Source organism: Odocoileus virginianus, chromosome 10 (genome assembly GCF_023699985.2).
Source record: "Odocoileus virginianus isolate 20LAN1187 ecotype Illinois chromosome 10, Ovbor_1.2, whole genome shotgun sequence".
Lineage (NCBI taxonomy): Eukaryota > Metazoa > Chordata > Mammalia > Artiodactyla > Cervidae > Odocoileus > Odocoileus virginianus.
Genome location: NC_069683.1, coordinates 60,008,114 through 60,035,499, shown reverse-complemented (window position 1 = coordinate 60,035,499; position 27,386 = coordinate 60,008,114). Strand labels below are relative to the sequence as shown.

General features: G+C 49.3%; 1 protein-coding gene across 1 annotated transcript in view; it reads right to left on the bottom strand.

Moving 5' to 3' along the window:
• ENDOD1 (endonuclease domain containing 1) overlaps positions 1-20,217 on the bottom strand; it is a 29,667-nt gene extending 9,450 nt beyond the window's left edge. Inside the window, exon 1 of the mRNA XM_070473654.1 lies at positions 19,686-20,217. Within this exon, the coding sequence (XP_070329755.1) occupies positions 19,686-19,985 (300 nt within the window). The 5' untranslated portion in view covers positions 19,986-20,217. The remainder of the gene's footprint in view (positions 1-19,685) is intronic.
• Positions 20,218-27,386: the final 7,169 nt, after the last annotated feature.

Below are 27,386 nucleotides of genomic sequence, written 5' to 3'. Positions count from 1 at the left end.
CAGGACTAGAGCTTGGGCACGAAAGCAAGGCTGGCCAGAGAGGGATAACATCAATAAAGGCTCATCCTGGTGCACATGCATCCTGGGGCTGGGGCACTGAGGCATGATTCACATAAAATTCGCAGGACAGTGCACGTAACTCTCTGGTTTCCTGTGGACATTGAGAAGTGAACCAACGGATGCTTCTATTTTAACAGCTGTGCATTCATGTTTAATTTCTCCTGGGAAGATATAACCAGTAATTCCTACACACAACTTCACAGATATGATTATTTAGGATAAGGCAAATTTGTTTTCCAATGACTTGATTTAAAGTCAATATAAAGACCAAATCTCAAGTAAATAGCAGGACAAGCAGGACTGTGGTGAAGCATGGGTGCAAATGACTATCATTTAGAAAACACTGCAGTGCAGCAACCCATTCAATTCAGTTCAGTCACTCAGTCGTGTCCAGCTCTTTGCAACCCCATGAACTGCAGCACGCCAGGCCTCCCTGTCCATCACCAACTCCTGGAGTCCACCCAAACCCATGTCCATTGAGTCGGTGATGCCATCCAACCATTCAACCTTTGTCGTCCCCTTCTCATCCTGCCTCAATCTTTTCCAGCATCAGGGTCTTTTCAAATGGGTCAGCAACCCACTGACTCTCCACAAAACCCTACCAGGTAACTAGTATCATCATCTCCACTTTACACACAGGAAGACTAAAACTCGGGTAAGGGGCAGGTACAAGGCCACTCAATTTGTCAATGGCACAGCCAAGGCCATGCCCAGCATTATCAAATTCAAAAGCTCCTAGCCCCACCGCAGGAGCAGCCCAGCCTCTAGGTAAGCAAGGGCAGTGAGGAAGGATGAACTAGAGGATGGGGTGGGGGGTGGGCAGGAGGGGCAACTGGGAAACTGCTAGAGCTGCGGGAGAATCAATTGTCCAGTATCACATCGAAGTCAAGGGAGGACGGAACTTTGGCGAGAGGAGGATCAGAGGAAAAGGAAGCCTGGAGACAAGGGCCGAGGGCTGTGATGATGACAGAGCCATTCATGAGGCTTCAGAGGGCATTTTCCCCAGCGGGCTCAGGAAGGGAGACAGGTGGTGGGCGTGGCTGGGTTTGGGCAAGAAGAGGCTGCAGACAGGCCTGCATTTGAGCAGGCTTCCCTGGTGGCTCAGAGGGTACAGCGCAGGAGACCTGGGTTCGATCCCTGGGTCGGGAAGCTCCCCTGGAGGAGGGAACGGCAACCCACTCCAGTCCTCTTGCCTGGAGAATCCCATGGATGGAGGAGCCTGGTGGGTCACAGTCCACGGGGTCGCAAAGAGTAGGACACAACTGAGTGACTTCACTTTACATAAAGGCAGAGGAGGAACACGGCCTCGGCAGGAGAAGCAGAGAAGCAGGGCCCACGGGGTGAGCGAAGATGCCCCACCAGCCCCCCACAAGCCCCCGAGGGAGAAGGGGCCCTGGGAGGGTGGGACAGCCTAGGTCTCCCGACATGCAGGGCTGGGGAGCATCTCAGGGGGACAATGAGCATCTCAGGGAAGTGATGGGCTAGAGAGGAGGGCATCCCTGAGCAGGGCCCCTGTCCCAGAGGGCTCCCGAGCTGCGAAATCCAGACAAGCCTCAGGGCCCAGGGCCACCGTGCAGATTCGTCACCGGGGAAGGTCTTTCCTGAGGGGAGGAGCCGCTTGCGGAGATAGGGCGCGCTCTGCGGGACCCAGACGGGAAGCTCCGGCTCTTGTCGGCGTCCAGGCGGGCAGGGCCAAGGGCCGCAGGTGACCACCTATGGCACCTCCGCTGGGAGGACAAAAGCAAGAGCAGAGAGGAGCAGGGTGGGCTCGGGGACGGGGCAGCTGGCAAAGGGAGGGGGCGGCTGGGCCCGCGGCTGATGGGGGCTGGCCGGAGTACAGACATGGCTGGGGGGTGCCGGAGACGAGGGAACCCGGTGCTGGGCAGGCCGACCCCAAAGGCAATGTGGGGAAGGGTTGGCGCAGGACACCAGGGAGACAATTTCAACAGGCTGAAAGAATGATCTCCGGTGAGAGCCACAGTAACCTTCAGATGCGCATAGGATGTCCTTGCAGACCAGGAAAGAGGGGCTCCGGAGAGAACGGACAGGCCTCTATCTCTGCTGCAGGATTTCTCCCTGGGAAAGCTGGTGGTGGAGAAGGATGATCAAAAGGGTGCTGGAGCTCTGCCCTGATTCGCCCTAGGAAGGGTGGAGTCTCCTTCCCCGGCACAGTCTTAGTCTCCATAAGCACGCGCTGATAATGATTCACACCAGACCCTGTGGTCGCAAGCAACCTTGCCAACTCCTATCTAACTGTGGCCACGGGAGCAGGATGTTTCCTCTGGGGGTTGGTCTGTTTTGCAACCACAGTCAAGTCCATGGATGAGTTGACAGCGGGCAACTGTGATGCATAAACACATTAAAGAAACCCGGTCACCCCACGGCACATCAGCAGGTGGGTGGGAGGGCCCCCTCGCAAGGAACCGAGACGGCAGCTGACCGTGGGAACATCAGATAACCTTATCAGAGCTGGAGCTGGAGGCTGCGGGCCGGCCCTCCGCACGCTCCCAGCGTCAGAATGAACTAGATTTGAGGACTCACCACGGAAAACACCCAGGTTTCTGAAAAGCCGTGTTTCAAAAAAGAAGCGGAGGCCAGCGGGGCCACAAGAGGCAAGGAAGGACTTTTGAGAAGAAATAAACCGCCAGGCCTTTCAGCTCTCAGCAAAGGCATGAACAGAGCTCTGACCCACTCACTGCAGGAAAAAAAGAAATAAATCCTCCCTGCTTGGCACCAAAAATCTTCCTTATCCTCTTGGGAGTAGAAACAGCTTTAGAAGAATCAGAAGGATGCTTTTTTGTTTTTTTTAGGGGATGAGAAATGCAGGGTTTTTTGTTTCCTGAACAGCCTTCCTGCCCTGAGTCACCCTTCCTCCAGGCTGCCCCGACTCCCCCCGCCTCCGGGAGGAGCTGCCCCGGTACTGGGCACTCGGTAGGGGCCTGGCACACATCTGCGACACCGGAGCCGTGCAGACGCAAAGACACGCGACCGAGGCGTTCTCCCCTCCTCGGTCAGAAGACGGCAGGACAGGAGAGGGGAGGAAATGATGGCACCCTTCCGAGTGAGACCTTCCTTTGTCTTCAACGTCCGAACAAATGCAAATGAAAGGGGAGGGGTGAAAAACTGATCCAATCCCGAATTTGCCGTATGACTCAGGGAACTCAAACTGGGGGCTCTGTAATAATTTAGAGGGGCGGGAAATGGTGGAAGTCAGATGAGAGATTCAAGAGGGAGGGGACCTAGGTACACTTGTGGTGAATTCATGTTGATGTGTGACAGAGATCAAACCAATACTGTGATCAACAATCAATTAAACTAAATAAATATTTTGTTTTAAAAAGGAAAGAGAAAGTGGAAGAAAGAAAGAGAAAGTGGGAGAAAAAGACCCAATCCTAAATTGGCATTGGGTGTGGGCAAGGGAGGCCTTGAGGACAAACTCCCGTGGGACATCGCCCGCCACCTCCCTGGGAGCCTGAGACAGTCCCCGGCGCCTTTAAGGCCTCTCTAGACCTGTGATACCCTCTTGGATTACAACACTCCTGGTCCTATTCCTCCTTACTTGCTGAAGCCAGTTTTCCACTCTACTGTTGCTTTCTTTTCCAGAGCAATTATTTTTAGCATTTGACTATGTGCTACAGAATTCAGAAAAGTCAGTTAAAATGAGACATCCCTGTTTCTAATTTTTTCCCCCTTCTGTGTGCAGACAAGATCAGAGGTTCTTAGAATCACCTGTGTACACTCAGTTGTGTTCGACTCCTTTCAACCCCATGGACTGTAGCCCACCAGGTTCCTCTGCCCACGGGACTTCCCAGGCAAGAAGACTGGAGTGGGCTACCATTTCCTTCTGTGTCTCCAGAGGATCTTCCTGACCCCGAGATGGAACCTGTGGCTCCGGTATTGGCAAGCAGATTCTTTACCACTAATGCCACCTGTAAGCTTCAAAAAGCTTGAGTGGGGGGTGGTGCTTGGAGATCAGTTCAGGATTTTTTTTTTTTTTTAAAGTTCTCCAGGTGATTCTAAATGGAGAACCCCTGTGCTAGATCACTATCAGATTCATCTTTGGTCTTTACTGGAAATAAGCCCCTCGCTAGGCAGCTTCTACAGGAAATCAGTGGTGTTCCTTTAAATCAATACTTCTCAAAATTCAGTCTGTATTAGGAGCAACTTAATCTTGTTAAAAATGCAGATTCCTGTGCTCCACACCAGAGATGCTTTCAGAAGGCCTCTGGTGGTTTCAAGACTGCATTTTTAACCACAACCCCCAGCAATGCTCATGCCGGGGCGGGGGTCCATGGACAACTCTGAAGCACAAACGCTGATGAGGTCATCTCCAGTGGTGGCCCCGCTGGGCTTGAATTTTTCACAGCCTATTAATATACTCTGTGAAAGGTGTCATCCTCAAATTTCAAGAGCTGGGATGGTAAAGCCGAGAAAGAGAATAAAGCATTACAGGGATATTTGGATCTTCCACTCATCAGGGCAGCTAATGTTCTGATAGCAAAAACGGGTACTCATAGATTTCCCACCTTACGTGTGAAGCGAGAAGCCTCTCTTTGCCATCTGTACTTTTTGGATCATATCTCAGTACTCTTTCTAACATCTTCAATAGCATCCTGTGCTTAGAGGTTAAGTGACAAACTGGCACAGTCATAACCACCCTCCCCATTCCAATGCCTCCTGTCAAATCTTCTCATTCATCAACCAGAAAAGTACAATCTCATCCCCCAGCTGAGTCAGTTACCTGGTTACTATGGAAACGCTGCCCTGCTTACCTCTGTGCTGCGGTCCATGTCAGCACTGGCTGGGGTGCCTTCACCAATCCTCTCTGCTACTTATGTCCTATCTGGGGGTCCAGGCCTGACTCTAACCTCACAGCTCCCATGTGGGGTGCTCTTCTTTGGCCTCCCAGATCCATTCTCCACCCTCTTCCGTGACTGCTCTGTGACCCAGGGGCCTGATTTCTAGGGACCACACCATCTGAGCTCTCCTGCCCTCTGGCTTCTGACTGGAGCAGCCAATGGGAGGAGAGAAGACACCCGATTTACCCCCTCGCTCCCTCCAAACTCTGGGAGATGGTGAAGGACAGGAAGCCTGGCTTGCTGCAGTCCACGGGGATGCAAGGAGCAGGACACGACTGAGCGACTGAACAACCACCTCCCCAGCTGGCTGTTGCAAGTCTGACTCCGGCTGAGTTTCTCTGCAGTCACAGCTCTTACCAGGCTCCCTGCAGGCCCCGCAGGCCTGGGATGGTGAAAGCTTCCTACAATAGCCAGGCCCTGGGTTCTTGAGCATATCTTATTGACTTCCTTGCATGCATGCGTGCATGCTTAGTTGCTCAGTTGTATCTGCAGCCCTCCAGGCTCCTCTGTCCAGGGGATGTCCCAGGCAAGAATACTGGAGTGTGTAGCCATTGCCTTCTCCAGGGGATCTTCCTGACCCAGGGATTGAACCCAGGTATCCTGAATTGGAGGCAGATTCTTTACCATCTGAGCCGCCAGGGAGCCACTAGCCTGTTGACTCCCTTAATTCTATGTAGTTTCTTCATTCAATTCTTACAGTTAAACTACTTTGAAAGTTCTGTATGTTTCCTTCTCAGACCCTGGCTGATACAGCCTCAGTAAGATCTTTCCCAAGACCCCAACTCACCCAGTCCTGGGGGATCACACCCACCTCAAGGTCTTCCGTAGCATGAATCACACACATGGTTGGTACACAGGCCAGGCTGCGTTGAGTACTGAGGGTCCCTGGAGTAGTCTAATCTGGCTGCCCACCCTACACTCTCCCAGGCAACCACTAGCTCTGCCAACCGTGTCAGCCAATGCGCCACACTCAACTCTTACGTCTAACTTAACCTAGTACTTCTGACCCTGTCCCTAAAGGGGCAGTGTTTCTCATCACATGACCTCTCCCACCCACCTCCTTCCCAGGCATAACTAAACGATAGCCAGTCTGGCAGGCAGCCTACCAGATGGCTCTCTCGGATTCTCCATCCAAGAAGCTCAGAGCCTGACATTGTCAGGGTGGGGAGGTTGTTAGGTGGCCTTCAGGCCTGGCAGCCAGGCTGACCCATGGGAAATGAAAAAGCTGGTTAAGAGCAAAAAGACAGAGGAGGGTGGGAGAGAGATCCTAAAGGCTCTGTGGGGCCGCTGTCTTTCCAGAAGTTTCCCGGATCCTTTGAGGCCTGTGTGTACCTCTGTTCCTGTGCCTGTGAATTTACCAGTGATTTCTTACGACTGACCTGCCCTTCCCCCGCACAAGCTTGGGTACGTTTATGATTCATGCAGCAACAAGCCTGAAACCCCAGGAGTCCTACTCTTACGGGAACCCAGGAGAATTGAGGCAGGGACCTTGCAGACCAGGAACTTTCTAGATACCCGGATTAAGTCTTGGGCACAAAGGAAGAGACAGGCCTTGGTTGCAGAAGTCTGGGAAAGGATAAGAGGGACACCCCGGGGACTGAGAGAAGGCACTCCTACTACATTCCTCAGCAGAGGAGAGCATCAGTGGGCAGGGGAACCCAGACGACAGAGCGGGAGCAGCTGAACCCAGAGGAAAAGCTGATACCAGTCATGGGCAAGGCGGCAGTGAAGTGGGGCAGAGGGAGAAAGGGCATTTCAGCAGGAACACTGAGACGTTTTACTGAAACGTCTGACCTCAGGGTCAGACCTAAGGGGATGGGAGCCCCCATCGTGGTTGTCTCCAAGGAAGGCATGGTCTGGGAAGCAAAGGCTCCCTATTCATCCCACATGCTTAACATGCGTGTATTGAGTACGCAGACGCAATGCGGTCATCCTGAACCTCCCTAACTCATGCACAGGGTGGGAGTCTTAGGCACTCAGTCCTGTCCGACTCTGCAACCTCACAGCCTGCCAGGCTCCTCCATCCATGGAATTCTCCAGCCAAGAACACTGGAGCGGGTTGCCATTTCCTTCTCCAGGGGATCTTCCCCACCCAGGGATCGAACCCGGGTCTCCTGCACTGCAGGCAGATCTTTACTGACTGAGTTACCAGGGAAGCCTTCATCCATAGGGTAGGGGTGATTTATGAGTTCTGGGCCACAGATGGGGACCTGGGCTCTGTGAGATTCAGTCACCCAGTCAGTAATTAACAGTGAGTTGTTGTTGTTAAGCTGTGTTGCTAAGTCACGTCCGACTCTTTGCCACCCCCTGGATGGCAGCACACCAGGCCTCCCTGTCCCCCCTATCTCCAGGACTTTGCCCAAGTTCATGTCCATTGAGTTGGGGACGCTGGGACAGAGCTGGGACTCAGCCCAAGTCATCTCACTACAAAACCCATCTTCTGAATGACTCCATATGCCCAGTCCTTGCCCCTTCCAGTGGGGCATTTCTTGTGTCTGATCCACCTGCTTCACTAGGGAAAAAGACACCTGAGGGCAGGGACTAAGTCTCGTCCCAGGCCCACGTCATGGACTCCTATTTCTGGGCTTAGACCCCAAAACTCAATAAACGGTTGTGACACTAACGATAATAAAGATACTACTAGAGGAATCAATCTGCAGCCTGATGTCTGGGGACTCTTCCATCGAGATGCTAGCATTCTCCCCCTGCTGCCCAGGAATGAAGAGATGAAGGTACAGATAATAAAGAGGGTGAGCCCGTTTCTGTCACTAAAGAAAGTGAAAGTGAAGTCGGTCAGTCGTGTCTGATTCTTTGTGACCTCATGGACTGTAGCCTACCAGGTTCCTCCGTCCATGGGATTTTCTAGGCAAGAGTACTGGAGTGGGTTGTCATTTCCTTCTCCAGGTGATATTCCCGACTTGGGTCTCCCGCATTGTCCACATAAACCCCAATTTATTCACGGAAAACAAACTGAAGATAATCTTTCATCTGTGATTAGCTGTGACCACATTTGTTATGCAAATGGGTGAGAGGAAACTCCCAGGCTCTGACTGGCCTGGGACAGGAATGGAGGAGCAGAAGCCCATCCAATATTGACAGCAGAAAAGCAAGAGCAGCAACAAGCCGGGTCAATGAGCTCCCTGGGTGCAGAATTGCAGCCTGCAAGGTCCCACTGTCAACTCAATAATGTGTCACCTTCATCTGAAAACTGGGGAAGGCTCACAGCCAGTCTCCACGCAAGACTGTAACTATGAGATGGCCAAGCTCCAAAGCTAACAGGCAAAGTGCTATCTTTATCTTCAAGTTCATGAGAGAGGGGGACCTGACAGCCCTTGGGTCCTTTGCAACATCAGAGCTCTCACATCAGTTCAGTCCAATCGCTCAGTCGTGTCTGACTGTTTGCCACCCCATGGACTGCAGGACACCAGGCCTTCCTGTCCTTCACCAACTCCTGGAGTTTACTCAAACTCATTTCTATTGAGTCAGTGATGCCATCCAACCATCTCATCCTCTGTTGTCCCCTTCTCTTCCTGCCTTCAATCTTTCCCAGCATCAGGGTCTTTTCAAATGAGTCAGCTCTTCGCATCAGGTGGCCAAAGTATTGGAGTTTCAGCTTCAGCATCAGTCTTTCCAATGAATATTCAGGACTGATTTCCTTTAGGATGGACTGGTTGGATCTCCTTGCTGTCCAAGGGACTCTCAAGAGTCTTTTCCAACACCACAGTTCAAAAGCATCAATTCTTCGGCACTCAGCCTTCTTTATAGTCCAACTCTCACATCCACACATGACTACTGGAAAAACCACAGCTTTGATTAGAAAGACCTTTGTCGGCAAAGTAATGTCTCTGCTTTTTAATATGCTGTCTAGGTTGGTCATAACTTTTCTTCCAAGGAGCAAGCGTCTTTTAATTTCAAGGCTGCAATCACAATCTGCAGTGATTTTGGAGCCCCAAAAAATAGTCTCTCACTGTTTCCATTGTTTCCCCATCTATTTGCCATGAAGTGATGGGACCAGATTCCATGATCTTAGTTTTCTGAATGTTGAGTTTTAAGCCAGCTTTTTCACTCTCCTCTGTCACTTTCATCATGAGGTTCTTTAATTCTTCTTCACTTTCTGCCATAAGGTTGGTGTCATCTGCATATCCAAGCTTACAAATATTTCTCCCAGCGATCTTGATTCCAGCTTGTGCTTCATCCAGCCCAGCATTTCTCACGATGTACTCTGCATATAAGTTAAATAAGCAGGGTGACAATACACAGCCTTGACATACACCTTTCCTGATTTGGAACCAGTCTGTTGTTTCATGTCCAGTTCTAACTGTTGCTTCTTGACCTGCATACAGATTTCACAGGAGACAGGTCAGGTGGTCTGGTATTCCCATCTCTTTAAGAATTTTTCATAGTTTGTTGTGATCCACACAGTCAAAGGCTTTGGCATTGTCAATAATGCAGAAATGGATGTTTTTCTGGAACTCTCTTGTTTTTTTGATGATCCAGAGGATGTTGGCAATCTGATCTGTGGTTCCTCTGACTTTTCTAAAACCAGCTTGAACATCTGGAAGCTCACAGTTCACGTACTGTTGAAACCTGGCTTGGAGAATTTTGAGCATTACTTTACTAGTGTGTGAGACGAGAGCAATTGTGTGGTAGTTTGAGCATTCTTTGGCATTGCCTTTCTTTGGGATTGGAATGAAAACAGACCTTTTCTAGTCCTGTGGCCACTGCTGAGTTTTCTAAATTTGTTGGCATATTGAGTGCAGCACTTTCACAGCATCATCTTTTAGAATTTGAAGTAGCTCAACTGGAATTCCATCACCTCCACTAGGTTTTGTTTGCAGTGATGCTCCTAAGGCCCACTTGGCTTTGCATTCCAGATGCCTGGCTCTAGGTCTCATATCAGGAAATGATTTATTTGCATCCAACCTCAATCCTCCTCAAGTTGTTGAAGCTTAAGACCTCTTGTCTTTAGCACAAAAGGCAGCATCTGCTTCTCCATGTTGTGTCACCAACAGCCTCTGAGGCTAGCAAGTCTCCCCCAGGCAAATCATTTCCCTTTCTTTGACCTCTCCTCCAGGCTTTTGCAAATGTGCTTTTCTTCCAGCTCCTCTAAAGGTGAGACTATTTGGCTGCAGTGATGGAACACCAGGTTGGAAATGAGATGCCGTCAACTCTGTCACTTACTGGCCTTGTGACTTTGGGCAGCCCAGGGTCAACCCAGACCCACTCTCTTCTTAATGTAGAGGAGGATGACACCTCCTCTACTCAGGAAGGCAAAGAGGGCGTTATTTCAGGCCATCTGTCAGTTATACATGATTTTAAAGTCGTGAAATAAAAGGGTGATGAAATAGACTTTGCATTTCAAGTCCCCAGACCTTCTAAATATTTATTAGATGAAAGTGCTTCATGAGATAAACTGTTTATGCTTCTGTGCAAATTTGCTCATCAAAAGTCCCTTCCCTTTCCCACTCCACGGGGGTGCTGATTGTTTGAGAGACTAGTTAGACATGGCTTCACAGAATCCAAAAGGATGCTGATGCTTGACCAGAAGAAAGGATATGAGTGCGCACAGGTCTCTCTGTATGTGATAGAAATTTCTGGAATGTTACACAAACACACTCATACTCATACCCATACACACAAACTGTGAAGACTGGCTATCTGTTAGAAGTGGGATCTTTTTCTTTATATACTTCCAAAATGCCCAGAAATCTTTTTTGTTAACGATAAGCACATGATTACTTTTATCATCCTAAAAAGGCCTAAATATAAAGAACCAACACCACATTAAAAAAGTTCATGGAAATTGACTGTAGGTCTCAATCTAGGGCTGCCATGCCCTAAGAGGAATAAGACTGCACAGTTTTCAGATTTCACTGCCAATGCTCAACCCGTACCTGCTGAGTGCTCAACATTCAACAACATTTACTAATAAGCACACACTCAGGGCTGGCATCGTGCTAGACCAGAAGCTGGCCAGCTGCAGCCTGTGCACCAAATCCAGCCCACCACCTGTTTCATAAATAAAGTTTTCTTGGAACACAGCCATGCTTACTCATTTATGCATTGTCTGTGGCTGCTTTGTGCTAGAACAGCAGAGCTGAATACTTGCAACAGAGACCAAATGGCCCCACAGTCTAAACTATTTACTCTGTGGCCCTTTACAGAAAAGGTTGCCAGCCTCTGTGTTACGATGGTGAGTGTGACAGGCCCGTATCCTGCATGCATGGGACTCGGGGTCTAGGCAGGAGGACTCAGTCATACAAATAAATGTACATTTGCACCAGGCTAGCAAAGAAAGGTGTCTTTGGTGCCTTTAGAGAGTATTATTGGCAGCTGACGGTTTCCCTGGTGGCTCAGATGGTAAAGAATCTGCCTGCAATGCAGATCTGGGTTCGATCCCTGGGTTGGGAAGATTCCCGTGCAGAAGGAAATGGCAACCCCCTCCAGTATTCTTGCCTGAAGAATTCCATGGACAGAGAAGCCTGGCAGGCTAGCGTCCATGGAGTCACAAAGAGTTGGACATGATTGAGTGACAAGCACCTCATTGGCAGCTGATGTAGTTGGGAATGTCATGGAAGACAAAAAAGTCCAGCAGGTACAAAGACCCTATGATGCGAGAGAACACAGAAATTAAAAACAACAACAAAAACAAAACAGGAAGAAGCCAAAGTGGATAGAGGTTAAGGCCTGGCAACGTGTGACAGCCGATAAGGCTGGGAGGGGACTGGGAGGCCGACCACACAGGACTCTGGAGACCCCGATAAGGACTGTATCTGAGGAGAAATGGGGAGCCCTTGTAGGGTTTCCAGTGAGGTCGCTGGAGACAGGATGACTGTTTTGAAAGACTTGGACTTCCAGGTGGAGGAAGGCTAAAGGAGACCCAGGCGGGATGGGTCAGCCAGTTGGGCAGCTGTTTTGCAGAGGCCTGGATGAAGATGGTGGCAGCCTGAAGCCCAGGGTACAGATGGTGGGGCTTAGAGGGGTGAAGTCTGTCTAGTGAGGCACAGAAGCAAGGCCATCAACCATTCCAAACGGTCCCACCTGGCCGTGAAGGAGGCATCCGAGGTCATCACGGGTTCCATGGTTTCAGATACAACAGACATATTCAAGAATGAGAAAAGATCTTTCTGTGGTTCATAAGCCCAGCTTTCCTTTCTCTGTGCTTCCTGTCTGTTCTGAGACTGTGGTGGATGCCCAGTCTTTCAGATACATAAATAGTGGCCATTTCCTCACATGGTCCCTGTTCCATCATGCCTCCTGGTCAATTCAATCACCCCTAAAATGAAGGTGCAAGTCAACTGGAACATGTAATTTAATTTATGCCTTCAAGCCCTAGTTCAGTCATCTATTTCCTGTGAAAAAGAAGTACTCATTTTTCAATTTTGATTAAAAATATAAAATGCCCTCCTTTGACCTCCTGCGAATGAGCCATACGTCTGTCAGGCACTGGGTCAATAAAAGCATGACTGGAATACTAAATGGTGCTTCTATTTGGGGTTCACTCGATGAGTTGGTTTCTTTCTTATGTCTCCTTCCTTTCAATGGCCAAATAGCATATGTGTCAGGTTCTGTGGAACCAACAGACTACGGGACCACTCAGAAGATATGATATGCAACATGAAGGAAAAGACACTGTTGACCAAACAGGAATTCTGGGAGCAAGACCAGATCACTGGCAATGAATACTACTGGCAAGTGGGAGTATTTATCTTCTCATATTTCCACTTGTAGAGTTGTCAGTTTGAAAGGAAGAGGAATTTGAAACCCAACAAATAAAATCTTTATTCCTCAAGGCAAGCTCCATTCAATCACCATGAATTGTAACTGAGATTTCCAGAACAGTGTGTTAGAAGCCAAGCCAGACATCATCCAAAGAACTGGATTAATTCAGTAAAATGAAAATAACACATCAGTCCGTTAAGAATCTGGAGAGAAAATACTGACATTGTCACTGGAAAGCAGCATGACAGAGCAAAAAGAGAGCTAAGAGCTTTGGAGTGAGGCAGCATAAGCAGCTGGCAGAGTTAACCTTGGATAAGCTATTTAATGCTTCTGAACGTCAGTTTCCTAAACCACGAACCATGGATGATAAGACCTAGAGTTGTTCTATGAATGAGCTAATTTGTGAAGATCCTTGCACACAGTAAGGGATTAATAAATGATAGTTCCTTTCCCTAAACTGCTCAAATTTAAGTCTGGACTGAAAGCATGGTGTACAGATCCAACACACTAGACAATTCCAGGACAAAGAGTCACTCAAATGTTCTGCCAGTCCAGGGCAAGTACCCTAACTTGCTCCTGAGAGCAACCACAAATCCGATGGAGACAGTCAATTCAAATATAAAGAAAAAGGCAGCAAGCGGGAGAATGTGTGACTCCTGTTTTTACTACCTGCTAAGGAGAAATTGTGAGCAGATGACTGTGGAAGCAGCCCTGTGTTTCAGGCGCTGCCGGGCGCTCCTTGGGCTCAGCGCAGGAGCCTGGAATGCAGTTGCTCACTGTTTGCTTTATGACAATCCATCTCCTGGTTGCTCAGGACAGGGCGGGTGCAGGCAGCTCTGGCCCCTGCCTTGTTCTGGTTTTTCCAATCACCTATACCCATCCACCCATCCATCCATCTTCCATCCACTGTCTCTCACCATATACCTTCTGAGCATCCATCATGTGACTGTGAGACACATACCAAGCATTTGAGAAGATACACAGAGGGATGTTTTAGGACAGACAGCAGGATTGCAGGAGTTACCTATCTAATCCAGCATTCCATTCGTGTGTGTGTGTGCGTGTCTGTCTAACACCTATTAAAGGAAGACCTTAATAGTGTATACATTACTATTAAGACCTCACCATATTACAGGTTCTATGCTACACGCTTATATGTGTTATCTTGTTTGTCACAACTATTTTATGAGGTCAACATTGTTAGTATCTTTAAGGAACAGATCAGAAAAATAGGACTGGAAGAATTTGATTACACAGCTTGTAAATGGCAAAGCAGGGAAACGAAGTCAGGTTTTGTAATGAGGAAGAAAGAATCAGAAATGTCCCATTTGCTGAGCCCCTTACCCTGAGATGTCAGTGTGTGATATCTTCTTTGTATCTGTTCTCTGACACAATAAAAAGAGGGCTGGTGTTAGAATGAATGAAACAGTGCATCTAACAGCTTCAGAAGATACAAGCAAAAAGGTACTGATGGAGATGAAAGATTAAAGACTTAACTGAGGTTCTAGCTGTGACAACTGTTCACGTACATTTACTAAGATCTGAAACATGACTTCACTGGGCCCTTTAGGAAAATACTTTTGCCATTGACCAAAACATCTGTTTTACTCTGGAGTCACTGACACCTAAATAACATTCACATGGCCAGATACGTGCCCTTACTTGTCCTGTGACTGTGGAGAAAGAAAAATGGGGTAGAAATTAAGATTCCCATATGAAAGATGTACTGCCAGCTCAAGTCAATAAAGAATCTGCCTGCAATGTAGGAGATCCAGGTTCAATCCTGGGTTGGGAAGATCCCCTGGAGAAGGGTATGGCTCCCCACTTCGGTATTCTTGTTTGGACAACTCCACGGACAGAGAAGCCTGGCGGGCTACAGTCCACAGGGTCGCAAAGAGTCGGACACAACTGAGCGACCACACTTTCCCTTTTCATGAAAGATGAGAATTAAAGTCCTAAGACCGCTAATGCAGTGGAACCATAGGAGGTCAAAAATCTCCACAGTAACACGAAAGAGCTCCAGACTAGGAGCAGCTAGTCATGAGTTCCAATCCAAGCTATGTGACCTTGGGCACGACAATTAATTAATCCCTCTGAGCCAGTTGCCTCACAGCTACAATGAGGAGAATAAGATCTACCTCACAGTATTTTTGTAAGACTAAATAAGTTTAGGCAGACTATAAAGCCAGTTCCTTCCAACAGTCACATGTGTAAAATGACAAAGGCTTGGGGACTTCCCTGGTGGCCCAGTGGTCATTCTGTACTCCCACTGCAGGGGCATGGGTTCTATCCCTAGTCAGGGAACTAACATCCCACATGTTGCATGTCCAAAAAAAATTTTTTTTTAAAGAAAATGACAGGATCTTATGCATTGACTTCTAGTGTGAATTGACAAAATCCTTTGCAAAGACATCACTAGTACGTTATCCAAAAATTCTTCCATTAAATGGAAATAAGTTGAGTGACTAAAAGGTCAAGGTTCCCTGTACTAAACCAGAACCCAGTCCTCAGTTCTGACTGCAAACGCTTCAGACTATTTCCATCCTGCTAACAGGGACACACGCTATCCCATCTCTTTCTTGCCTTCTCCCCATTCTCAATTTTAAGATGACCATATTCCACATAAAACCCACAACACCCCTCTGTCTTCTCTGCTTCCTTTTGAAGTTCTCATTGTGTCCCTCAGAAGGCCCCTCAAATGTGGGGACCTGTTATATGACACTGGTGGTCAAGGTGGTTTAGTTGCTAAGTGGTGTCCCACTCCTTGTGACCCCATGGACTGTAGTCCGCCAGGCTCCCCTCTGAACATGGGATTTCCCAGGCAAGAATACTGGAGAGGGTTGCCATTTCCTTCTCCAGTTACATGATGCTAAAGAGAGCTAAATCATTTGAGGTAGTTCCAAACACCAGAGCTAGAACTGGAGGGGTGGATTGAGAGGAAGGTTCCAGCTCTGCATATGGAATATGCTTGGAACAGTGGCGGCTGGCCAGCTGGGAGGCGAGCTTCTAAAGCAGGCAGCTCTCCACCAAGAAAGCTCAAGCGGAATATCTCACCTCCTGCTGCTGGATTGAACCACTGAACATCATGATTTCATCCAGAACTCACTGAGTGCTTTCTAATGTCCTAGGCCTTAGAAATAATAGTATGAGTAAAATGAGGCCCTCAGCTCCCAAACACTCACACTGGAGAGACAAACTCATGAGCAGGTAGTTATAAAGCAGTGTGTGTGTGTGAGTGCGCGCACACACGTGTGCATGCACGTGTAAGCGCGCAGGCATGTCCAACTCTTTGCGACCTTAAGTTCTGTAGCCTTCCAGGTTCCTCTGTCTATGGAATTTTCTAGGCAAGAATACTGAGTGGATTGCCATCTCCTTCTCCAGGGGATCTTCCCAACCCAGGGATCAAACCTATGTCTCCTACATTAGCAGGTGAATTATTTCCCACTGAGCCACCTGGGAAAGTGAAAATGAAAGTCGTTCAGTCGTGTCCGCCTCTTTGCCACCCCATGGAATACACGGTCCATGGAATTCTCCTGGCCAGAATACTGGAGTGGGTAGCCATTCCCTTCTCCAGGGGATCTTCCCAACCCAGGGATCGAACTCAGGTCTCCTGCACTGCAGGTGATTCTTTACCAGCTGAGCCACGAGGGAAGCCCTTTATAAAACAATGTGGTAAGAACAAAAATAGAGAAATTACAGGGAATGCTGCGGGGTCATCTAACTCAGGAGGTGGCCCTGACTCAGGTGGGCTGTTCTTTCTGGAGGAGATGACACCTGGACAGTCTTAAAGGATGGAGGAGGGGAAGCAGTGAACGGTGAGATGGGGACAGTGTGTTCAGGGTGAAAGGACTGAGCGTGATCAAAGGAACAACCGTGACCCACAGAATGGGGTACGAGAGGCCCTCCAGGCAGCTGGATAATGCTAGAACAGTCCACGGGGGTGGGAGGCAGGCTGGAGCTGCAGACCAGAGCCTGGGGAAAGGGGACCTTGTAACCTGCATTCTGCAGCATGAACTTTGTCCTGGAGGCACTGGGCAGACAACACCCTAAAGGTTCTAAGTACACAGGTGACTAAGTTTCCATCTCCTTGGATTTAGGAAATTTTTTCTTTTCCCAAAGGGAGACTGCAGGCCAGCTTTGAGAACTGCTGACTTGAACTCCGGGAGCCCCAGGGTCAGAACAGCCCTGCCTGACTCACCACCGAAGGCGAACACCCAGTTCCTTAGGTCCCTGCCTCTTCCTCTTCTGTCTCCTGGGCCTCTCGGTAATGCTGACCTCACAAAAAAGTGATGTGGGCACCAGGTGACTCAGCGTTACAGAGGGCTTGGAAGTGGCCGAAGTCCATGCTGAACCCTGAGCATCTTTCTGCAGCAGGCGTGCTGGCGGGGAGGCAGGTTTGCTGCACTGAGCTCCAGGGCCCGCCAGCCTTGTGATCTGGCAGCTTCTCCCCCCTCTCACCTTCCTTGCCTTCCACTTAATACCCGCTGGCTCCTGGCTGACTCGGTCAGACACTAGGGTGGGAAGGGACGGCCAGCACAAGCCCACCTTGCAGACGAAAGCATCCTTCTGCCTGGGCTCAGCCACCGGACCACTGCCAGCTCCCCAGGAGGGACGCCTGGCCTCCTGGGCTTTTCTGAACCGCTGCACCTCCTAGCTCTCGAGCTGCCCCCTCCTCAACCCAGGGCTCCCCTGACGGCTCAGCAGGTAAAGAATCTGCCCACCAATGCAGGAGACGCGGGTTCCATCCCTGGGTCACAGAGATTTCCCTGGAGAAGGGAATGGCAGCCCACTCCAATATTCCTGCCTGGGAAATCCCAAGGACAGAGGAGCCTAACAGGCTCCAGTTCATGGAGCTGCTAAGAGTCGGACACAACCTCGTGACTAAACAACAACAACCTCCCACCCCACCGGCTCCTTCCTCCTTCCCCATCCTATTTTACCCCCCAGATCTATTCCTCACTTCTCAGGGCCCAGAGTCTCCACTGCCTCCCTGAAAATCCTGTCCCTCTCTTCTCTCCTGAATGAGTCATGCTCCTTCGGGCTCCTTCAGTAAGTGCCTAAATGCCCCCCACCCCTCCCACTTCCTTGATCACTCCATTCCCAACCCCGCCTTTCCACCACTCCCCTTCAGTCTGAGCAGGAGTTGACCATCATCTACCTCCTGGTACTGGTTCAGCTGCTCCGACCATTCCCACCACACGAATCCCTGAATCAGCCACACACGTCCCCCTAAGCATATTCCCTCTGCTGGGAATATCCTCATCCCTGTCCCCTTCTGAACATCCTTCCGGGCACAGCACAAATGTCACCCTGACCCAAAGGCTCGCTCCTCTCGCCTCCAAGACTGATTAAATCTAATAGGACTTTGTTTACCTTTTTAAACAGAGGGTGTTTGGCTTATGTTATAATAACAGCTAGGGCTGATGTCTCAGGCACTCCTCAGAGAACCTTGTATAAAGTAACTCATTTAATTCTCAGAACCACCCTGTTATTACCTCTAAGTCAACCTACCCAAGTTTACAGTGAGCCAGTGGGAGAAAGATTCTTTACCGTCTTAGCCATCAGGGAAGCCCCAGTGTATGCCTAAGAGTATCTAATTTACCAAGGCTTTTTCACAAGCCTGAGCTCATCAGCTGGATGTGGAGAAGGTAAAGAGGACAGAGGTGCAGATGGCCTGAGATCTGGTCAAGGTCTTAGAGCTAGAAATAGCTGAGTGAGATGATAGAAATTACAACCCAGGGCTCTGAATAAAACAACAGAAAGTCAGTCCCCAGCTCATGGTGTGGTCCTGGGCAGCTGTGGCCATCAAGAAGGGGTAGGCTGATGTAAATCAACTATACATCAATGAAAACATTGGGGAAAAAAAAATAAGAAAAATATCAAAGTCAGCCAGTTCTTTAAAAGGAAAAAAAAGGGGGGGGGTGTGGGCTGCGTGTTCAGCTGCCCCCTTCCCCCATGGATGAAGTGCCCTTGGTTGTCGGCAGGGGAGCCTGACCCAAACTTTTAGACAGAAGCTGGCTGAGCTGACTAGGGCAGAATGTGTTAAGGCAGGTTCAGCAGGACCTCTGGGGACCTCTCGGAATGTTTGGTCACTCTCACCAGACAGAACCCAAACCCCCTGAGAGACCACATGATTTTCCAAGCGGTTTGATAATATATCAATAGATATAAAGAAAGAGTCAGGAAAAACCGGTTTGTCCCTCCCATTAGCTGGGGGCAGTCAATGATTCCCTACTACTTGTACCTATCCCATCCCATTTCTAAAACATCTGTATCTTTATTTCATTGATATAAGCTCAGGGGGTGAAGAATCTGCCTGCAATGCAGGTGGCACAGGTGACGCGGGTTTGATCCCTGGGTCGGGATCGACCCCTGGCGAAGGAAATGACAACCCACTCCAGTATTCTTGCCTGGGGAAATTCCATGGACAGAGGAGCCCGGCGGGCTACCGTCCATGGGGTCGCAGAGTCGGACACGACCGAGTGCATGGCACAACCCAACACAACTTCAGATGGGATTTACTCAATGCCTTGTGCAGAAAGGAAGACTTTTCCAGCGCAGGTGGCTTCTGCAGAAGAAAGGCTTTTCCCTAGTAGAAGACCGACCGCATCTTTCCGCAAGTTTGGCGGCCTCTCTGAGCCTTCATCTACCCACCCATCCTGCAGAATCGCAACAACTTGTGAGCTCCCAGCCCCCGCGTCCTGCAGATCCGACTGATCTCCTGGGTCACCGTCTCACGCTCCTCACAATTCAGGAAATGAATGAGACGCTGCAGATGTCTACGCTGTAACCGCCTACTGGGAACCTCGGACCCTCGTAGCTTCATCTCAGGCTCTCAGATGGCCGAGCTCCGGCCCGGGGTGTTGACAGGGGTCTAGGCAGGCTGTAATCTCGGGGGCGCGGCGGGGAAGGTCGGAAACCCGGGTCTCCGGACTCGGGCATCGAAGCCCGGGGCCGCCGTTCCCCTCCCGACCGCTCGCGGGGGGTTGCCAAGCGCCCTGCGAGGCCAGTCCGGCTACGGGGCTCGGGAAGCGCCTGGCTTACCTGCGGCTCCACCAGCCCGCGCGGCTCCGCGCCCAGGGGCGCCGGGCGCGCGGCGCGGAAGGCCGAGTACACGGGGATGCGGTGCTGGGTGCTGTACAAGGTGGCGAAGCGCTCGGCGCCCTCGGATCGCTGACAGATCCTCACGTGGGCAGCGGCCGCCGGCCCCGCGGGCGGGGTCCCGGCGTAGAAGAAGCGGTCGCATTCGCCGAAGCCGGTCTCCTCCTGGCGCACCAGCCGGGCCTCCAGCAGCCCGGCCAGGGCGAGGAGGCCGCCCAGCGCCAGGCAGCGCTCGGGGCCCATGGCGCGTCTGCGGGCCGGGCGGGCGGAGCGCGAGGCAGCTCAGCTTGGCAGCCGGGAAGTCGGAAGCCGGGCGCGGCGCGGGTGGGGCGCGCTCGGCCGGCCGGGCTGGGCGGCCCCGGCGGCGGGGGCGGGCCCGCGTTCCGAGGCCGCGCCCACCTGGCGCCGGCCTCTTGGAAGACGCCCGCGCCCGCCCGCCCGGGGCTGGGCGCGCGGCTGCAGGGTTGCCGGCCGCGTCCCCCCGGGGTGCCCCGCACCTGGCACTGCCTGGGCTCCGCCGTCCGAGTTCCCAGGTTCGGGGACGCGCGCTGCCCAAGCGGAAAGGGCTGAACCAGGTCGGCTTCATCCGGGGGGACCGTCCCCGGGGCGCGAGCCTAAAAACCTCCGGAGACAGCGCGCCCCAGGGATCCTCAAGGATGCCAAGAGCCGGCGTGAGATGCCCACAGCAACTGTGGCTCTTTGGGGCGGATGGGCAGAGACCCCCCCCCCCCCCCCCGGTGAAATCCGATACAAATCAGTCTCCCCCCTTCCCAATGGAAGTCTTAGCATCCGCCTGCACATGGACATAACTCCGTTGAAGTTTTAGCAGGTCAGAAGCGGGGACACCCAAGTTAAGAAATCCTGTTGTAGGAAATTCCTAAACTAGGTAGACTGATCAGCTCTGTGGTTTACTTAGAATCAAAACCCAAACCAGGAAAGGAACGAGACCGGCCGATCTCACTGCTTGGTAGGTCGGTTTGTTCATTATTCTCTCCTGAGTGTCTGCGTGCCAAGCCGGGTTCGGTGACAGCGTACAGTGGTAAACGAGAATAGGATCCCTGCGGTCCGGATGACGAAACCTAGTGGGAAAGCTTGTCGTTAATCAAAGAAGCAGTCTATTAAAGGAATAATGGAACACGGAGCGTGGAGCTGTGAGAAACTCCCTGGGGGAGGCAGCGTCTGTTTGCGTGAAGAATGTGGTCTGAAGTGAGACCCAAGGGGATGTTAGCAATGAGGCAAAAGATGAAAGTACCGTGTACTATGGCGGTCTCCCAGCAGAAAGGATATGTTGGAGGGACTTAAGGAGGGTGGGTGCGGGTAGAGAAGAGTGAGCTAGAAGGCTGTGAGAAACAGGGTTAAAGGAGGCAGGGGACACGGCAATCAGAGTGTCATAGGCTGGAGGCTGTCAAACATTTTCCGCCAGGACCCATATTGAGAAAAAAAAAAAAAGCTGGGACTTCCCTGGTGGCTCAGATGGTAAAGAATGTGCTTCCAGGGCGGGAGACCTGGGGTTCAATCCCTGGGTCAGGAAGATCCCCTGGAGGAGGGCATGGCAACCCGCTCCAGTATTCTTGGCTGGAGAATCCCAGGGACAGAGGAGCCTGGCGGGCTACAGTCCTTGGGGTCACAAAGAGTCGGAGGTGACTGAGTGACTTAGCACACAGATGAGAGATGACAGCAGGGACTGGGCTGGTTCTCGAGACGGAGTCAGAATGCCTACCAGGGCGCCTCCACTCACATCTTATGTTTAATCTTAGTTCCTAAGTGTGACACAGGGGAGCTGGACCAGAGTGTCCTGATGCTTGCCTGTGATGGCTCAGTTTGTGAGTGCGGAGACAGGTTTGGTCCAGGCCCATTTGCTTCCTAAGCCTGGCCTTTCCTTTAAGTCACAGCACATTGGTAACGTGAGCCTGTAAAATAGGAGACAGATTGTCAGGAGAACACATTTTGGAGCTTCTTAAGCTGTTGTTCTTAACAAATCCCTTATGGGCTTCAATATCTGAAAATGTTAACTAGGTTTGGTCCCTGAAATGAAACCTAAACTTGTTTCTTACTTAAAAAAAAAAAAAAAGACAAACACCTTTAATGTGATGTCACAGAAAATGGCTAGACTTGAAGTCCCCCTTGATATGGAGTAATAGGCTTCATGGGATTTTTTAATATTTATATTATTATATAGGATTATTCGTGTTCCCCAATGGGAGTTTGTGTTGTCAACTCTAAACACAATTAAACAACTAGAAATCGGTCCCTCTCCTCTCTGTGTTCCCTGTACGTGCTCACTATGCTACTTATCACTTTAGACCAGCTGTCCCCAACCTTTTGTCACCAGGGACCGATTTTGTGGAAGACGATTTTTCCATCAGTTTGGAGCGTTAGTTTCAGGATGATTCAAGTGCATTACGTTTATTGTGCATTCATGCAGGCCTACGAAGTCACTTCAGTCATGTGCGACTCTTTGTGACCCTATGGACCATAGTCCGTTAGGCCCCTCTGTCCATGGGGTTCTCCAGGCAAGAATACTGGAGTGGGTTGCCATGCCTTCCCCCAGGGGATCTTCCCTACCCAGGGATCGAACCCGTGTCTCTTACATCTCCTGCATTGGCAGACGGGTTCTATTATCATTACATCAGCCCTACCTCTGATCATCAGGGATTAGATCCCAGAGGCTGGGGACCCTGGATGTTAGGGTATTAATCAGTCTGTCTTCTCTAATAGTCAGGTACTCCTGGGGACAGGCTTGTCCCTTCTTAGTCTCTGGGTCTCACTGGCTACCAGAGAGTCTGGAATAATAGATGTAATATGTTATTTTGTTGTATTTGAATAAATGCAGAATATAAAAATAAATTCTCAGTTTTATGACTAAGGCATTTATATGACCTTAATTCACTGTTTCTCAAACTTTCTTGATCCTCCCCCCCCACCCCCCCCACCCCCCCCACCCCCACCCCCACCCCCGCCCCAAGCATAACTATCTCTGCCACTACTCCTCCACAGCCTAAAGCAGATTCTAGTTTGCCTCCAGGCCCCGGTCAGGAACCAACACACATGTACACAGAATATTTGCATATCCCACAGCTGGGGTAATTCTGTCTACTTTAGTATCTTTTAGTTTTATAGTATAAACAAGAGAGCTTCTTTTTGTTTGCCTGCTTTCCAAAGATAAAGTATACTATGATATTGAGTTTACTTTTGCAAATTACAAATGTCCACATGCCAAGATTCTGGAACATACTACATGGTGGGAGTAGCTTGGTCTAATAAAAGTTTTTGCTGACAGCACATTCCAGGGGAAGAGTGTCTTTCACAGCATCTTTATGAGTGATAATTCACTCTCTCCACCGAGATCCGTTTTCTTTGCCACTGACTCTTCTCACCGGGGTGAGGTTTCACAGCAGATCGTCTTAGACCTCAGCACTCACACCAGTGCCAATCCAGCATCTGTCAATGTGTGTTAGTTGCTCAGTCCTGTCCGATTCTACAACTCCATGGACTGTAGCCCTCCAGGCTCTTTTGTCCATGGAATTCTCCAGGCAAGAATACTGGAGTGGGTTGCCATGCCCTCCTCCAAGGGATCTTCCCAACCCAGGGATGGAACCCGGGTCTCCTGCATTGCAGACAGGTTCTTCACCATGTGAGTCACCAGGGAAGCCCTGTCAATTGCCTCCAGAAGGGCCCAAAGAGGATGAGTAATGGTTGATGTGGAATAAAATAACATTCTACGTGGACTTCAGTGGTTTGGTTGATTCTGTTCCAGCTTGTCTGAAAACATAGACCCTTCTCCAACTTTGCAGCCCCTACCACCTCACATCTCATACCCAGTTATTAATCTCTTCACCTCCTCTGATTCATTCTGCAGCTGGAGTGGCTTCCTAAAAATAAACCTGATGGTGTTATCCCACTCTCAGAGCCCATCACTCACTCTCCAGATGCCTTGGGGTGAAGCCTGACTCCCTACCTGACAGCTGAGACCACTGAGATCTGCCCCCTCGGGTCTCACCTCTGACAGGGGCCACTGGCCTCTGTGCTCTGAGCAGTGCTATTCAGCTTCTTGCAGGTCCTGCAGCAGAGTTCCTCTTTCTTATCCCTGAGACTTTGCATCATAAAATACTTCCCTTGGCCTGGAATTCTCACCTTGTATTCCCACCCCTTCCTTTGATTTAGCTTTTTTTTTTTTTAACACAATCCAGCTAAACATTAGTTTCTCCAGTCATCCGTCCTTCTAACAAGCGTGTCCTCTCCTCCTGCGCTATGCCCAGTTACAGGCGCTTTCTGATTGTGCCTTTCCTTTTTCGGCCACACCATACAGCTTGCAGGATCTTAGTTCCCAACCAGGGACTGAACCCTGCAGTGGAAGCTCAGAGTCCTAACCCCTGGACCACCAGGAAATTCCCTGATTATGCCTCTTAAACCTAGTTTTTCCCCCTATATCTAACTACTACCTCCCCACTCAGACATAAATACAGTGCCTGCTATACAGTGGGTATTCAATACAATGAGTGAGTAAATGAAAGAGGAAAAATCCCTCATGAAATTCCATTTGGAGTCTCGTGGCTCTAATTCATTCATTCATTTTCAAACTGTTTTTAAAATATCTGCCATGAAGATGAATGGATAAGGAAGTTGTGGTACATATACACAATGGAATATTACTCAGCTATAAAAAGGAACACATTTGAGTCAGTTCTAATGAGGTGGATAAACCTATTAGAACCTATTATACGGAGTGAAATAAGTCAGAAAGAGAAAGACAAACACTGTATATGAACACATACTTATGGAATCTAGAAAGATGGCACTGACTATCCTGAGTGCAAGGCAGCAAAGCAAACACAGATGTAAAAAGACACAGGCTTCTGGACTCACTAGGAGAAGGAGGGGGTGGGATGATTTGAGAGAATAGCACTGAAACATTTATACTGCCATATGTAAAATACATAAGGGGTGTGAGTATGATCTCGGACGCAGGGTGTGCAAAGCTGGTGCTCTGTGACAACCTGGAGGGATAGGGCGGGGAGGGAGCTGGGCGGAGGGCTCAGGATGGAGGGGACACGTGTCTACCTATGGCCAGTTCATACTGGTGCATGGCAAAAAGCAACCACAATACTGTAAAGTAATTATCCTCCAAGTAAAATAATTAATTTTTTAAAAATCTGCTGTGAGAGCTGGTTAGATGCCGGGAATTCATGGAGGAACAAAGTTAGACTTGGTCCCTGCTCTCACACCAGCTTCTCGGAGGGCTTCATGGGTAACCAGATCAGAAGGCAGAAGGTAACTGACACTCTGCTTTAGACAGGGAAGGAAGTGCTGGGGCTTTCATGCCACTAATGAGTTCTGTAATGTAGACTTCACGCTGGGTCAGCTCTAGTCCAGGGCAAGACTGACACAGCTCTTTGCACCACAGAACTCAAAGTAGGTAGGGAAGACAGACAGAGAGATAGACAGACAAGCAATTACAATACAGTGTGAGAGGTGCTCTTTAAAGGAGCTGTGTGCTATGAGGGCAGAGAAGGGTCACTGAAGCTAATCTGGGAGCAGAGCCTCCGTAAAGACAGTAGCAATGAGGTAAAATCACACTTGAAGAGATGTGTTGAAGCCATGGCTCATAAAGTAGAATATAACTAAATTTCTGGGTCTCTGAAGCTACTTCCTCACCTCTCTGCTGATTGTCCAACACATGTATGAAACTGACAAGTAATAAGAAAATTAATCCCACTTGGATTACAAGGAGAGGTGAGGAGGCTGAGGAGTAACTCCTATTTGGGTGAGAATGCTTGAGTTATTTTCCTAATCATCACTAAACCTAAGAAAGGTTTGCCCCGCTCAACCCTCAAGTTGAGAGTCAGAAGGACTCTGAGTCAAAAGTGGTGAACACCCAAGCCAGTCAGAGGCTGAGTCATGCTCTCCTGAAACTGTGAGCAGAACAGTCTTCTTTCTAGCAAAGTTAAACCTTGGATGAGGTTTAGAAATAACACTAGAAACCTTATGGAAGAAGCCATGTGTCCGTATGCATACTCTCACCCCATGAGCCTGCAGTAAAAAAAGACACATGGTCAATAGAACTCTGAGCACTTCCAGATTGTTCAGCCATATTTTGGATACTGGAATAGAAGATTAGAGATACCAAGGGAAAATTTCATGCAAAGATGAGGACAATAAAGGACAGAAACCATATGGGCCATTTCTGGACCTATAGCAGAAACGGTATGGAAGATATTAAGAAGAGGTGGCAAGGATACACAGAAGAACTGTACAAAAAAGATCTTCATGACCCAGATAATCACGATGGTGTGATCACTCACCTAGAGCCAGACATCCTGGAATGTGAAGTCAAGTGGGCCTTAGAAAGCATCAGTACAAACAAAGCTAGTGGAGGTGATGGAATTCCAGTTGAGCTATTTCAAATCCTAAAAGATGATGCTATGAACGTGCTGCACTCAATATGCCAACAAATTTGGAAAACTCAGCGGTGGCCACAGGACTGGAAAAGGTCAGTTTTCATTCCAATCCCAAAGAAAGGCAATGCCAAAGAATGCTCAAACTACCGCACAATTGCACTCACTTCACACACTAGTAAAGGAATGCTCAAAATTCTCCAAGCCAAGCTTCAGCAGTACATGAACTGTGAACTTCAAGATGGTCAAGTTGGTTTTAGAAAAGGCAGAGGAACCGGAGATCAAATTGCCAACATCCGCTGGATCATCGAAAAAGCAAGAGAGTTCCAGAAAAACATCTATTTCTGCTTTATTAACTATGTCAAAGCCTTTGACTGTGTGGATCACAATAAACTGGAAAATTCTGAAAGAGATGGGAATGTCAGACCACCTGACCTGCCTCTTGAGAAGCCTGTATGCAGGTCAAGAAGCAACAGTTAGAACTGGACATGGAACAACAGACTGGTTCCAAATAGGAAAAGGAGTATACGTCAAGGCTGTATATTGTCATCCTGCTTATTTAACTTATATGCAGAGTACATCATGCGAAACACTGGGCTGGAGGAAGCACAAGCTGGAATCAAGATTCCTGGGAGAAATATCAATAACCTCAGATATGCAGATGACACCACCCTTATGGCAGAAAGTGAAGAGGAACTAAAAAACCTCTTGATGAAAGTGAAAGAGGAGAGTGAAAAAGTTGGTTCAAAGCTCAACATTCAGAAAAATAAGATCATGGCATCTGGTCCCATCACTTCATGGGAAATAGATGGGGAGACAGTGGAAACAGTGTCAGACTTTATTTTTTTGTGCTCCAAAATCACTGCAGATGGTGATTGCAGCCATGAAATTAAAAGACACTTACTCCTTGGAAGGAAAGTTATGACCAACCTAGACAGCATATTAAAAAGCAGAGACATTACTTTGCCAACAAAAGTCCATCTGGTCAAGGCTATGGTTTTTCCAGTAGTCATGTATGGATGTGAGAGTTGGACTGTGAAGAAGGCTGAGAACTGAAGAATTGATGCTTTTGAAGTGTGGTGTTGGAGAAGACTCTTGAGAGTCCTTTGGACTGCAAGGAGATCCAACCAGTCCATCCTAAAGGAGATCAGTCCTGGGTGTTCATTGGAAGGACTGATGCTGAAGCTGAAACTCCAATACTTTGGCCACTTGATGTGAAGAGTTGACTCATTGGAAAAGACCCTGATGC